This window comes from Scyliorhinus canicula, chromosome 13 (genome assembly GCF_902713615.1).
Source record: "Scyliorhinus canicula chromosome 13, sScyCan1.1, whole genome shotgun sequence".
Taxonomy (NCBI): domain Eukaryota; kingdom Metazoa; phylum Chordata; class Chondrichthyes; order Carcharhiniformes; family Scyliorhinidae; genus Scyliorhinus; species Scyliorhinus canicula.
This window is the reverse complement of record NC_052158.1, coordinates 125,467,182-125,482,399: the sequence shown is the minus strand read 5'-3', so window position 1 is coordinate 125,482,399 and position 15,218 is coordinate 125,467,182. Positions and strand designations below refer to the sequence as shown.

Sequence of the window (15,218 nt, the reverse complement as noted above, 5' to 3'; positions counted from 1 at the left end):
GTAAATTCCACACAGACAGTGACCCGGGGCCGGGATCGAACCCAGGTCCTCAGCAGAGTGAGGCAGCAGTGCTAACCACTGCACCACCATGCCGCCGCAGAAGAGTAAATTTGGAGGGAAATTTCAAAGAGGTACACAAACTGTAATATAGTGGTAATTGGGGCTTATTTGGATTGGGATATTATCTGATAGCGATATGTATAATGTAAATTGGTGGCATTACCTTTTCAGAGTAATCTCTGAGACGTTGTAGATCAAGAACCTTGGTTGATCTCAGATTACTCAGTTCATTTTGCTTTGCTTCAACATCTTTATCATATTTTTCCATCCAAAATTCCAGGTTTTCTTCCAGTTCCTGATTGACAAGTGTAGAAAGAGTGGGGAGTAATAAAAGTAGGACTCCATGGTACTTTAATCAGCAGAAAAAGTGAGTAGTTCCAGAATATTTACAACATTACTGATCTATTGTAACTATTTACTTTTCTATTTCTCTCACACTAAGTTTCTCATAAATGTTTTATATTTTATATTAAATGCTGGTATTAGATATGATACTTAAGTATTTCTGTTCCGATAACAATCAGCAGACCCAAGATAATGATACAGATTGTGTTTTTAATTTGCCATTCAACTTTCATTGACATTTTTGTCTTGTTAGTTATAGCTATTTTATTTTCAGACCTCAAATTATCTAATTTAACAACAAAGTTATATGTGAAGCTGAACAATTTGCAATCAGCAATAGATTATTTTCCATTTCCTCTCCTGAAAACCTTCCCTTTCACAGTACTTTGTGAAAGTTCTTTGAACTCATCAGTGAGGACTCGATTTCCTAATGATTGCCATTTTAATATTGGCAAATGAAGTTACCACTAGCATTAAAATTAGGTTTATACCTAAACCTTGAGATTTGGATTTGGGTTTATTGTCACGGTTCTGAGGTAGTCCAGACAGATTGTTCCATACATGAAAAAACAAAGGACTTACGATAATACACAATGTAAATACATAGATACAGACATCGGGTGAAGCAAACGGAGTGTAGTACTACTCAGTAGAGAAGATGTGTGAAGATATCAGTTCAGGAGCCTGGTAACCGTGGGGAAGAAGCTGATTTTGAATCTGTTCTCAGACTTTTGTATCGACTGCCCGATGGAAGAGGTTGGAAGAGAGAATAACCCAGGTGGGATGGGTCTTTGATTCTGCTGCTCACTTTCCCTGGGCAGCGGGAGGTGTAGACAGAGTGTTTGTAAACCGGGAGGTACACAGCTGAACAAAGTCTATGAAAGTCTAGTCTAGAAAGTCTAAAAAGTCTGGAAAGCAAAGAGTGGGGATTAATGGGTGTTTCTCTGGTTGGCAATCAGTAGCTAGTGGTGTCCCTCAGGGTTCAGTGTTGGGCCCACAATTGTTCACAATTTACATAGATGATTTGGAGTTGGGGACCAAGTGCAATGTGTCCAAGTTTGAAGGCGACACTAAGATGAGTGATGAAGCAAAAAGTGCAGAGAATACCGGAAGTCTGCAGGGGGATTTGGATAGGTTAAGTGAATGGGCTAGGGTCTGGCAGATGGAATACAATGTTGACAAATGTCAGGTTATCCATTTTGGTAGGAATAACAGAATATTATTTAAATGATAAAATATTAAAACATGCTGCTGTGCAGAGAGACCTGGGTGTGCTAGTGCATGAGTCGCAAAAGGTTGGTTTACAGATGCAACAGGTGATTAAGAAGGTGAATTTTGTCCTTCATTGCTAGAGGGATGGAGTTTAAGACTAGGGAGGTTATGCTGCAATTGTATAAGGTGTTAGTGAGGCCACACCTGGAGTATTGTGTTCAGTTTTGGTCTCCTTACCTGAGAAAGGACGTACTGGCGCTGGAGGGTGTGCTGAGGAGATTCACTAGGTTAATCCCAGAGTTGAAGGGGTTGGATTACGAGGAGAGGTTGAGTAGACTGGGACTGTACTCGTTGGAATTTAGAAGGATGAGGGGGGATCTTATAGAAACATATAAAATTATGAAGGGAATAGATAGGATAGATGCGGGCAGGTTGTTTCCACTGGCGGGTGAAAGCAGAACTAGGGGGCATAGCCTCAAAATAAGGGGAAGTAGATTTAGGACTAAGTTTAGGAGGAACTTCTTCACCCAAAGGGTTGTGAATCTATGGAATTCCTTGCCCAGTGAAGCAGTTGAGGCTCCTTCATTAAATGTTTTAAAGATAGAGATGGATAGTTTTTTGAAGAATAAAGGGAGTAAGGGTTATGGTGTTCGGGCCGGAAAGTGGAGCTGAGTCCATAAAAGATCTGCCATGATCTCATTGAATGGCACAGCATGCTCGAGGGGCCAGATGGCCTACTCCTGCTCCTAGTTCTTATGTTCTTATGAATTACCTATTCAGATTTGTTTCTATTAGGGATTAGAATTTCTGATGAAAGGTCACAACCTGAAACATTATGTCAGTTTCTCCTGCCACAGATGTTGCCTGACATGCTGAGTATTTTCAGCATTTTCTGTTTTATTTCAGATTTCCAGCATTCACAGTCTTTTGCTTGGGGATTAATGAACGAAGACCAGAAATGGGAACATGGACCCCTTTTTAAGCCAAAGACCAATTGTGATGCCTCTGTCACTTTACAATGGAAGATTTGAGAGAGGTGGTGGTGAGGTAGAACTGAATATTGACAGTGTACTGTGGAGACGGGTTGTGGTTTTGGATGTTGTGACCAAGCAAAACCACCTAAAAAATATGCAGTTAACTAGCACTTTTCACAAGCATGAGATCGCTAAATGCCTCAGAGCCGCTGAAGTACTTATTGAAGTATCCTCACTGTTGTAATGTAGGAAATGCTTGTTTGTACTTAATACATTCCTAGAAACAACAATGTTGTCAGCTTTTTTCTGTGATATTGATTATGGGATAAATATTTGCCGTCAGACCATGCACAATTCCCTACTCAGAAATAATGTCATGGGATCTTTTACATCCACCTGATTAGGCAGCTGGGGCTTAATTTAACGCCTCATCTGAAAAGCAGCACCTCTGACAGGGCAGAGCTCCCTCGGTACTGCACTGAAATGTCAACCTTGACATTTGTCCTAGAGCTGGACTTGAATCCAAAACTTTGCGACACGGAGGCAAGAGAGCTGGCAACTTAGTGCATTAGATGAGAAATAGAACAGATGCAAGGATAGAGCCTTGGAGGCTATGAAGTAACTGTGTGAGAAAAGGAAGAGAGATCATTGATGGCAATTCTGATTGGATAGATAAGAATCAAACAAGGTGAATTGGAGGATAGTTTGATCAACTGTGTCAAAGATTGTGACAGGGTGAGAAGAATATGGGATAGTTTGCCTTTGTCACAGTTTCAGAGGACGTTATTTGTAACTTCAATAAGACAAATGTTAAGGTCATACCAGTGATAGATTCAGAAGGGCGTACTCCTTCTTCTCACATGTGTATAGAGTGTGTTCTAAGATTGATTTTTTTTGTGGTGAGCCGGGCAGTGCTGATGGGGATGGTAGGGACGGAATATGCAGGGTTTGTGATCTCAGGACCATGCGCCGCACTGGTTAGATGTGAGGCTTTGTTTGGGACAGGTGCAGAGGTGGGGTGGAGGTTGGACTCGGGACTTTTGGCTGATGAGGAGTTTGTGGGAGGGTGAGAGTGGCAATTAAGAACTATGTAGAGCTCAACCAGAATGGCGAGGTCTCAGCGGCTACATTTTGGGAGGCCTTTTAAGGCAGTGGTCCAAGGGGAAATTGTTTTGTTTGAGGCCCACAAGGATAGGATGAGTACCGGCGGTTATTGGACAAGTTGTTGAGGTGGAGAGGATATACTCTGTTCCCCCACAAGAGATCTGTTGGCAGAAAGAAAAAGCTGCTGGGGCAATTTGATCGGTTGACAATGGGCAAGGCAGTGGGGCAACTGTGGAGGGTGAGGGGGATGCAGTATTAACATGGTGAGAAGGTGAGTCATATGTTGGCCCACCAGTTGTGGCATCAGGCGGCATCCGGGGAAAGTTTTGGAGCAGAAGGCGGAGACGGGGGAGGTGGTGACAGACCCGGAAAGGATATACGAGGTGTTTAAGGATTTCTACAAGGGGTTGTATAGGGCTGAGTCAGTGGGGGAGGCGGAGGATATGGGGCAGTTTCTGGATGGGTTGGAGTTCCCAGAGTTAGAGGACGGGAAGAGGCAGCCACTGGAGGAGCCGTTGTGGTTAAGGAAGGTGATCGAGTGCATTAGTAGGATGCTGTCAGGAAGGCCCCGGGGCCAGATGGCTTTCCGGCGGAGTTTTACAAGCAATTTGTGACAGAGTTCCCCCCCCCCCCCCAACCTGATGGGTATGTTTAGTGAGATGGTGGAAAAGGGGAAGTTGCTAGCTACATTAGCGCAGGCATCGATTTTGTTGATCACAAAACTTCAAACAGATACCTCCACTCTACCCGATCGAATGCCTTCTCCGCATCCAGGGTTACAATCACATCTGACTCCCCTCCCCCTGATGAAGTCATAATTACATTCTACTACCTCCTACTGTTACTGGGGAGCTGCTACCTCTCATAAAACCCATTTGGCCCTCAGAAATCACCCCGGGAAGTATCCCTCCAACTCACGCCAACATTTTTGCCAAGACTTTCACATCCGTGTTTTGCAGCGAAATGGGCCTATAGGACCCACACTCCAGGGAACCACAGGTTTGGGGAGGGCGCGGCGCGGGTGAATGGGATGTATAGGTGTTGGAAGGAGGAGGGGTTGACACGGAACAAGGATTTCTTCTCGGAGGGGAAATTCACTGGGTTGGATGAACTGAGGGGGAATGAGTTTAGGTACTGGCAGATGTGGGACTTTGCGTGTAAGGAGCTACCGGAATTCCCCCAACTACCAGATGAAATGCTGCTAGAGGAATTGCTGCTCCCAGATGAGATGGGGGAGGGTAGGATTGGGGACATAGGAGAAGGTGCCTGGGAGAGCAGGCTCTGGTGGAAAGGACTAAGCGGAAATGGGAGGGAGATAGGATGGGGGCTCTGCTGTGAGGTGATGTAGCAAGTGAACTCAACTTCCTCCTGTGCTGCAATGAGTTTTATTTCAGTTTAGTGGTGCACCGGGTATACGTGACTCAGGCTCGGATGAGCGGGTTCTTCCCGGAGGTAACAAATGGGTGTGGTAGTGTGGGTGGGGTTGGAGTTCCCAGAGTTAGAGGACGGGAAGAGGCAGCCATTAGAGGAGCAGTTGTGGTTAAGGAAGGTGATGGAGTGCATTAGTAGGATGCAGTCAGGAAGGCCCTGGGGCCGGATGGCTTTCCGGCAGAGTTTTACAAGCCATTTGTGACAGAGTTGCCCCCCCCCACACCTGATGGTATGTTTAGTGAGAATCATGTTTAGGGCGAATCATGTTCACATGTTTTGAGGTTGCGAGAAGTTGGACAGCTTCTGGGAGTCGATGTTTGGGACCTTATTGAGGAGAGTGGGGGTTGCGGTGAAGCCGCACCCAATGGTGCCGATCTTTGGGGTCTCGGAGGTGCCAGAGCTGCTGGAGGGGAAGGGGGCTGATATCGCAGCCTTTACCTCATTGATTGCCCGGCGACGGAAATTGTGCTCAGGTTGGGACACAGACTGGACACAACTTGTTAATATTGCAAACAACAACTCAGACTTATGCAGAAATCACACACCTGCTAGAGGCCACTCACAGGCCTTCCCGGGACAATGGGCTCCATATTGAAACTCACCATAAGTGGCAGACTCAGGGGCGCCTATTTGCCTTATTTGGGAGTGCCTCCATGCCTTGGTCAATAACGGCCATGACCGACTAGGACCCGCCCAGCCATCAAGATATCCGCCCCAAATTGGCCAGAATCAATTAGGGTGATTGAAATCGGATCGGTCCATTGGATTCCTACCTGGGACCGCCCAAAAGAGCGTGAAAGATCGGAGGATAAGAAGAACTGCGCAACCAACATTCTGCCTCTTTTGGGACCGGCTTCTGTCAACCAACTGCAGCACATCGACCAGCCAAGTTCAAGGACCCGCGCCCTCCACCTTAAGATGGCACTCAGCCTAGATGAACCACCCAACCGCCAGCCGCCACACGTGACTGTAGGAGCAGTTTCAAGACCTGTGTATTGAGTCTGCTTCCACATGGGGTTATTCCCTGTGGCTCAACTCAGTACAGAGAGAAAAAGACACATTGACAATCTGAACAAGATGGCTATTTAATCTAGCTTGTTATGTGTACATGGAGAATAGACCTGGATAGCTGCCAAGATCTGTCCTGCTGAACAAAGACCAGAACATAGTACTTATACAATTTTCAAAAATCAATAGCCAACCCCAGTTGGACACGATCCAATCCCTGAAGTTGCTACTTTTGAACTTATACAATAGAATTGCAAGCAATGTTTAAACTTCACCCAGTAGAATTGCGAGCAGCACATGATTGATCCTCATCTTGACAGCTATGTTAACTAGTAATTTGCCGTGCACTCATTGTCTGTAAGAAACAGGACAGCAAAACCAGCATCCTGGATTGTTTCACAAAGACAGGGGGGCAGGATTCTCCAACCCCCCGCCGGGTCGGAGAATCGCCGGGGCCGGCGTCAATCCCGCCCCCGCCGTGTACTGAATTCTCCGGCACCGGAGATTCGGCGGGAGGGGGGGGGGGGGGGGTAATCGCTCCGCGCCAGTCGGCGGGCCTCCCCCTGGCGATTCTCCGGCCCGTGATGGGCCAAAGTCCCGCTGCTGTCAAGCCTGTCCCGCTGGCATGGATCAAACCACCTACCTTAGCGGCGGGAGCAGGCGGCGTGGGCGGGCTCCGGGGGGGGGGGGGGGGGCGTGGGGCGATCTGGCATCAGGGGGTGCCCCCACGTTGGCATGGCCCGCGATCGGGGCCCACCGATCGGCAGGCGGGCCTGTGCCGTTGGGGCACTCTTTTCCTTCCGCCTTCGCCATGGTCTTCACCATGGAGGAGGCGGAAGTGACCCCCTCCCCTGCGCAGTGGCGGGGATGACGTCAGCAGCCGCTGACGCTCTGGCGCATTCGCGGACTTCCGCCGGCCGGCGAAGTCCCTTCGGCCCCGGATGGCGTGGCGCCAAAGGCCGTCCACGCCAGCCGGCGGAGCGCCAACCACTCCGGTGTGGGCCTAGCCCCTCAATGTTATGGCTTGGCCCCTAAAGGTACGGAGACTTATACAATAGAATTGCAAGCAATGATTAAACTTCATCCAGTAGAATTGCGAGCAGCACATGATTGATCCTCATCCTGACAGCTATGTTAACTAGTAATTTGCCGTGCACTCATTGTCTGTAAGAAACAGGACAGCAAAACCAGCATCCTGGATTGTTTCACACCTTTGGGGCAGCCTGACGCCGGAGTGGTTCACACCACTCCATCACGCCGGGACCCCCCGCCCCCCCCCCCCCCCGTGTAGAGGAGAATCCCGGCCAGGATATCAGAAGTGACGTCCTTTTGGTCAAGTTAGATATCCTAAATCACATTTGATTATTTATTACTGCTATGTCCTAAAAATATATTTTAATGGTTAATAATAATTACTCAGTACACTTCCTATAATTCATCTCAATTCTTAATAAAGTAACTTATGTAAAACTACTCTAGTGGCATCCTGGCTGTTCAGTTTTAAGAGGTATTATCGCTGGACTCCCCCTTCAGTGAGGAACCAGATAAAGGCCTTATCTCACCTGCACAAAGCCTGTCACTTGGAAGTTAAGAAAAGGTTGTTTAAACTGCTAGCTATAGACTAATGTGTAGTAGCGTGTGTTTATTAAGTATAGAACTAATCCTATGTTCAATAATAAACTGTGATTATACTAAATACTTGTGTGGTCATTTGTCCAATACACGGAACACACTCGCACACTGTGGTTATTAATAAAGATATAAGTCAACAAGGTATATTGAAATGTAAAATTGTTGAGTTTGAGATTAACTCATTTCAGTGAGATAAAGTACAGGCTAACCTAATTTAATTGGTGGATTAAATGACAGATGAAACATTGGGAGATATTTAAAGACAAGGGTGGGTTGCGTTTCGAAGAATTAATGACTGTTTTCACTAATTGATCAATAAATATTAGCGGCGCCTGCACTAAGAATAGATCACAAAGAGAAAATGGTCATTAGAGAAATTATTTTTCTATACATGAGAACATCGAATGCTTTAACTCAGTGGCTATTAGATGAAGTCTCTATGAGCTCAGATGTACAAAGGACACCTTTGTCCACGTGAAACTCTTAAATGTTTTAAACAACTTTAAATTTTCACCAATAAATTTCCCTGAGCTAGGACTGACCCCAGCCCTGACATGGTTGGAACAACTGTATTAGCTCTTGTTATGAGATTTATTTATGTGAGGTTTATTTAAAAAATATTTTTATTCTCCTTTTTCACATTTTCTTCCAAATTTACACCCACCAACAATAAACAATAATCAGTAACGATTGCAATGTCAATCCCCATTTCAGTAACAACAATCCCATCCTCCCACCAAACCCCCAAACATTAGCCCGCATGTTAACATAAACAAATGACAAAAAGGAATCAGGAACCACCCATAGTCACCATTAACACATACAGACCCCATCCCCCCAATTCCCTCAACCCACCCCCCTCCCCAGTGTTCAATGTAATCAAATTCTCGAAAGTGCATAATGAATAACGTCCATGAACCCCTCCATTCTTCCCCTCAGTTCAAATTTGACCTTTTCAAGAGTCAAGAAACCAGCAGGTACCCCCACCACGTCAGGTGTAATGAAAAAATGGGAAAATATGTCATTTGAACCATGAAAGTAAGCCTGGAAAAGCATGAGATTTTAAATGAAAGGGAAAGGTCCCACAAAGGGTTAACAGCAGCAGCTTGTTTGAAATACAGATAGCTTCACAGGCATTCAAGAACAGAGCTAGAGACCACTAGAAAGGCGGAGGCACAGTGGAGGAAGGCACAAGGGGCAGTGTACGAACATGGTGAAAAGGCGAGTACGATGCTGGCTCATCAGCTCCGCAAGCGGGATGCGGCTAAGGAAATTGCTGGAGTGAGAGATAAGAGTGGGAATGTGGTGCAGAAGGGGGTAGAGGTGAATGAGGTCTTCAAGGACTTTTACGGGGAACTGTACCGGTCGGAGCCAATGGGGGAGAGGAGGGGAATGGAGAGGTTCCTTGACGGGCTTTCTTTCCCGAAGGTGCAGGAGGAGAAGGTGGAGGGGTTGGGTGCACCGATTGAGCTGGAGGAGCTAGTTAAGGGGATCGGGCAGATGCAGTCAGGGAAGGCACCGGGGCCGGATGGGTTCCCGGTGGAATTTTATAAAATGTTTGTGGACCGAGTGGGCCCCTTGCTGGTGCGGACACTCAACGAAGCGTGGGAAGGGGGGACTTTGCCCCCGACGATGTCGCAGGCGCGGATCTCGTTAATTTTAAGGAGGGACAAGGACCCCCAGCAGTGTGGTTCATATAGGCCCATATCTCTCAACGTAGATGCTAAGGTGCTGGCAAAAATCCTGGCCACCAGGGTAGAGGACTGTGTGCCAGGGGTTGTGCACGAGGACCAGACAGGTTTTGTGAAGGGAAGGGAGCTGAACACGAATGTGCGGAGATTGTTGAATGTCATCATAATGCCGGCGATTGAGGGGGAGGCAGAGAATAGTGGTGGCGCTGGATGCGGAGAAGGCCTTCGATAGAGTGGAGTGGGGTACCTATGGGAGGTGTTGGGGAGGTTTGGATTTGGTGAAGGGTTCATTAGATGGGTAAGGCTGCTATATGAGGCCCCGGTGGCGTGCGTGGCCACGAATAGGAGGAGGTCGGAGTACTTCCGGCTTTACCGAGGGACCAGGCAGGGTTGCCCCCTGTCCCCCTTGTTGTTTGTACTGGCAATCAAGCCGCTGGCGATGGCGTTGAGGGATTCAGAGAGGTGGAGAGGCTTGGTGCGAGGTGGAGAGGAACATAGGGTGTCGTTGTATGCCGATGACCTGTTACTGTATGTGGCGGACCCGGTGGGAGGGATGCCGGGAGTGATGGAGTTGCTAGCTGAGTTTGGGACCTTTTCAGGTTATAAATTAAATTTAGGCAAGAGTGAGGTGTTTGTGGTGCACCCTGGAGACCAGGAGGAAGGAATTGGTAGGCTCCCGCTTAGGCGGGCAGGGGAGAGCTTTAGGTACCTGGGGGTGCAGGTGGCCAGGGACTGGGGGACTCTTCACAAGCATAATTTCACCAGACTTGTAGATCAGATGGAGGAGGAGTTCAAGAGGTGGGACATGCTGCCATTATCATTGGCGGGGAGGGTACAGTCCATCAAAATGACGGTGCTTCCGAGGTTCTTGTTCCTCTTTCAGTGCCTGCCCATCTTTATCCCCAGGGCCTTCTTTAGGAGAGTGACTAGCAGTATTTTAAGCTTTGTGTGGGCGCATGGGACTCCGAGAGTGAAGAGGGTGTTCCTGGAGCGAGGGAGGGATAGAGGCGGGCTTGCGCTGCCCAACCTTCTGGGGTACTATTGTGCGGCCAATGTGTCAATGGTGCGTAAATGGGTGATGGAGGGGGGAGGGACGGCGTGGAAAAGAATGGAGATGGCGTCATGTAGAGGTACGAGCCTGGGTGCCATGGTAACGGCGCCGTTGCCGCTCTCCCCTAAGAGGTTTACTACGAGCCCGGTGGTGGCGGCGACCCTAAGAATCTGGGGACAGTGGAGGCGGCATAGGGGGGAAACAGGGGGCTCGATGGAGGCTCCACTGGGTGGCAACCATCGGTTCATCCCGGGGAACAAGGATGGGGGATTTAGGGGGTGGCAAAGGGCGGGCATCAGCAAATTGAGGGACCTGTTTATTGGCGGGAGGTTTGCGGGCCTGGGGGAACTGGAAGATAAATTTGGCCTTCCCCAAGGGAACATGTTCAGATACTTGCAGATAAAGGCGTTTGCTAGGCGACAGGTAGAGGGATTCCCTTTGCTGCCCTCGCAGGGGACGATGGACAGAGTGCTTTCGGGGGTGTGGGTCGGAGAGGGGAAGGTGTCTGACATCTATAAGGTAATGCAGGAGGTGGAGGAGTCGTCAGTGGAGGAGCTGAAGGCTAAATGGGAGGAGGAACTCGGGGAGCAGATAGAGGACGGGACTTGGGCGGATGCCTTGGAGAGAGTCAACTCTTCCTCCTCATGTGCGAGGCTTAGTCTCATCCAATTTAAGGTGCTGCACCGGGCCCACATGTCCGGGACTAGGATGAGTAGGTTCTTTGGGGGTGAGGATAGGTGCACCAGATGTTCGGGGAGTCCAGCGAACCACGCCCATATGTTCTGGGCATGCCCAGCACTGGAAGAATTCTGGAAGGGGGTGGCGGGGACGGTGTCGAGGGTGGTTGGATCCAGGGTCAAACCAGGGTGGGGACTCGCGATTTTTGGAGTTGCGGTAGAGCCGGGAGTGCAGGAGGCGAAAGAGGCCGGTGTCCTGGCCTTTGCGTCCCTAGTAGCCCGACGAAGGATCTTGCTGCAGTGGAAGGATGCGAGGCCCCCAAGTGTGGAGACCTGGAGACATGGCGGGATTTATAAAATTGGAAAGGGTCAAATTTGCCCTGAGAGGATCAATACAAGGGTTCGATAAACGATGGCAGCCTTTTCTGGACTTCCTGGCTCAAAGATAGGTATCTTGGTCAATAGCAGCAGCAACCCGGGTGGGGGGTGGTGTTCCTTATTGTAGTGTCTATTCTGTAACTTTATATTGTGTTAATTTACGTTGTTGTTAAAATGCTGTGTTGTTCATGGAGGTGGGGCGAATATTTATGATTGTTAATATTATTGTTATTTTTGGTATTTTACTAAGGTGCGTTATTGTTGTATAAATTCAAAATTTTTCAATAAAAATTATTTCAAAAAAAAAGAACAGAGCTAGAGACAACTCCTCATGTTTTTCAAGTTAAAAAGACATTCGATTAATTTAAATTCTTAAGTTATATAAAAGGGAACAGTATTTCACATTCCCTTAGAAGTGCATTATTTTCCTAAACAATTAAGAAAGGAACAGCCAGGCTCTTAGGTTTAAATTGGTGGATAAATGTTGGGCGTGAAATCTTGCTGACGCCAGTTAAATATGAGACAACTGCTTTCCAGCTAAAGAAACACATGAAGTGGTTCGTTTATACCATAATTTACACATTTCTGGCATTAAAAATCTTTTAGCAAGTAATCAGGTCAGAGGGTATAGGTCCAAGCCAGATCAGGTTCGATGTACAGGGTGACGACCTGCTGTTGACACCAGCTGACCCGTAAAAGTGCAGAGGTGACTGCTTTGATGAACACGAGTTTATATCCAGTATTGAGACTGAAAAAAACATGACTCGAGACAGATATCAGAAAAGTTGTTCATGAAGCAACAAACAAATTTACTACCTGCCAAACAAATGTATTACCTGTCAAGCAGAATAAGATAGTTCAACAACTGGGAGCTTGCATTAGCTACAGTCGGCAAGGAACAGTTACATTTCAATAAAGGTCATGTAGAAACTAAGGGCGGAATTCTCTGCTCCCCACGCGGCCTGGTGGAATCGTGGGAGGGCCCCCCGACATTTTTAACGCCCCCCTGGCGCCCCCCGCGATTCTCCAACCCCCCCCCCCCCCCCCCCCCCCCCCCCACACCCGCTCAGAAAAATCGCCGCTCGCCGTTTTTCACGGCGAACGGCGATTCTTCGAGCCCGATGGGCCGAGCCGCCGGCCCTTCACGCCCGTTTCAACACGGCAGCAACCACACCTGGTCGCTGCATTCATGAAACGGGCGCCAGATGCCCGTTTGGGGCATCTAGGGACCCGATTGGGACGGGAGCACCACGACTGTGCTCGGGAGGGGACAGGCCCGCGATCGGTGGCCACTGATCTTCGGGCCAGCGTCCAAAACGGATGCATTCTTTCCCCTCCGCCGCCCGGCAAGATCAAGCCGCCACGTCTTGCCGGGCGGCTGAGGAGAAAGACGGCCACCACGCATGCGTGGGTTCGTGCCGTCTGCGCGATTAAGTCATCCGCGCATGCGTGGATTGGAACCGGCAACCCGCGCATGTGCGGATGACTTCACAAATGCGCCGGATGCGCGTCATTCTCGGCGCGACGAGGTCGCTGCCAAGAACGACGGAGGCCCGCTCCTAGCCCCCCGGATGGGGGTGAATTAGGTGCGGGGAGCGGGCTCCGAGGCTGTCGTGAACCTCGGCCGAGTTCACGACGGCCTTCACGAATTCGACCTCCTGCGGAGAATTCCGCCCTAAGGCTGCGCAAAGGGCAATATAAATACTAATATGTCAGCAGCCAGCGAGCCAGCTCTCATAGCTGCCCTCGGTACATGAGAAGCACATTCAAGAACCGAGCATCACAGCGAATCCATCTGAGGAAGACCAAAAGTTAAAGAAGAAAGATTGTCAAGGCATACCTGAAGGTCTAACAACTGACCAGGAGGATCCAAAGAAAAGACCTTTTTACTTTGCTGTAAAGACAGTGATTTTATCTTTTAATTTGAAAATAAAACTAATTTAAATTGATAACGTGAAAGAGTGATTATTAGAAAGTTTACTTTTGTCATGTGAGAGTACCTTTAAGAAATGGGTGTTTAAGAAATGTACCTTTAAGAAATGGGTGTTTATCAGTGATGTCAGAGTGTGGGTGGAGCTGGGCTGTGTCAGCTTTTTACTTTCGTTTTAGGCTGTTTGCCGCAGGGTGTGTTTTAGTTTCTTTTTCAGAGCTGGATAGCTATGGTCACAGCCAGAAGGGGTATTAGTCTCTCTCTCTAATCTAAAAATCGATCCTTTGGTGATTCAAAACTAATAACTACTCTCAGTAGTGACTTTAACCTGATGTGCTTCTGTTTAAAGGTTTTTTTTAAGTCTTATGGATGTTTAAAGGACAGCTTAAGGATTACTTAGTGTTGTAGTCTTTGAAATGAAAAAAAATGAAAATCGCTTATTGTCACGAGTATCCTTCAATGAAGTTACTGTGAAAAGCCCCTAGTCGCCACATTCCGGCGCCTGTCCGGGGAGGCTGGTACGGGAATCGTACCGTGCTGCTGGCCTGCTTGGTCTGCTTTATAAGCCAGCGATTTAGCCTTGTGAGCTAAACCAGCCTTTGGGGGTTGTATTTGAATTAATGGTTCCTAAGATATTCACTGCATGTTTTAAAAAGGTTAACTTGAGTTCATAGAATAAACATTGTTTTGCTTTATAAAATACTTATCCATTTCTTCTGTACCACGTCTGTAGAGTGGGCCGTGTGCTCCCCATACAACAATCTATTAAAAGTTGTGGGTCAGGTGAACTCCATGATACACTTTGGGGTTCTCTAAACCCTGGTCCACTTTACTCTACTTAGAGAAGCCGGACCCGTGAGTGAAGCTACTGAGTGGTAAGTAAACAGAATCTTCTATGAAGATATCGGTTATACCGGGGAATAACTTGAAACACTAGTTTGACCCGATTAGCACTCACCTAAGTTAGCATAGGAGTGAGGGAGTGAGAATCCCTGTTTACCTTTTAGAGTATCTTATTGACCCTTTTTGGTATTGGGGGAATTCTAAGAATAGTGGTGAGGTCTTTACCTCCATCCCAAAAGGATCTGCCTTCGGGCGATCAACAAGTTGAAGGCTACAACATCTGTCTCCGCACCCATTTCCAACCCCGGCTAGTCCGACACCCCAAATATGGCCCCCTGAGGGCCCGGGTACAGTTTCACGTGCACCACTTTAAAGATTACTCTTAAAAACTTCCTTCCAGTAATTCTCCAGCATTTGGACAGGAACAAAACAAACGTTCACACACATCTTCTACCCCCTCAAATAGTCGACTCATCCTCGCCCTTGTGAGGTGTGCTCTATATACCACCTTTTGCTGTATCAGCCCCAACCTCATGCACGAGGTGGAGGTGTTCACCCTCTGGCACACCTCACACCAGAACCCCTCCTTCATAGCCTTGCCCAACTCTTCCTCCCACTTTGCCTTGATCCCATTCAGCGGTGCCTTCTCCTCTTCCAAAATAGCCACATACACCGCCGACACTACCCCCTTCTTCAGTCCCCCTGTCGTCAGCACTTCTTGCAGTAATGTAGAGGCTGGCTCTATCCGAGAGCTTTGTATCTCGTTTCTGGCAAAGTCTCGAACCTGCATGTATCTAAATATTTCCCCCTGCTCCAGCCCATACTTCGTTCCCAGCTCCTTCAATCCCGCAAAACGACCGACAAGAAAATAATCTTTTAGTG

At 47.9% G+C, this 15,218-nt stretch overlaps 1 protein-coding gene across 3 annotated transcripts in view; it reads right to left on the bottom strand.

Annotated features, from left to right (window-relative positions):
• Positions 1 to 15,218, bottom strand: part of iqcg (IQ motif containing G) — a 97,946-nt gene that overhangs the window by 22,706 nt on the left and 60,022 nt on the right. For all 3 annotated transcript variants that reach the window (XM_038815922.1, XM_038815923.1, XM_038815921.1), the window contains exon 8: positions 224 to 355. In XM_038815922.1, coding sequence (XP_038671850.1) covers positions 224 to 355 — 132 coding nt within the window. The remainder of the gene's footprint in view (positions 1 to 223; positions 356 to 15,218) is intronic.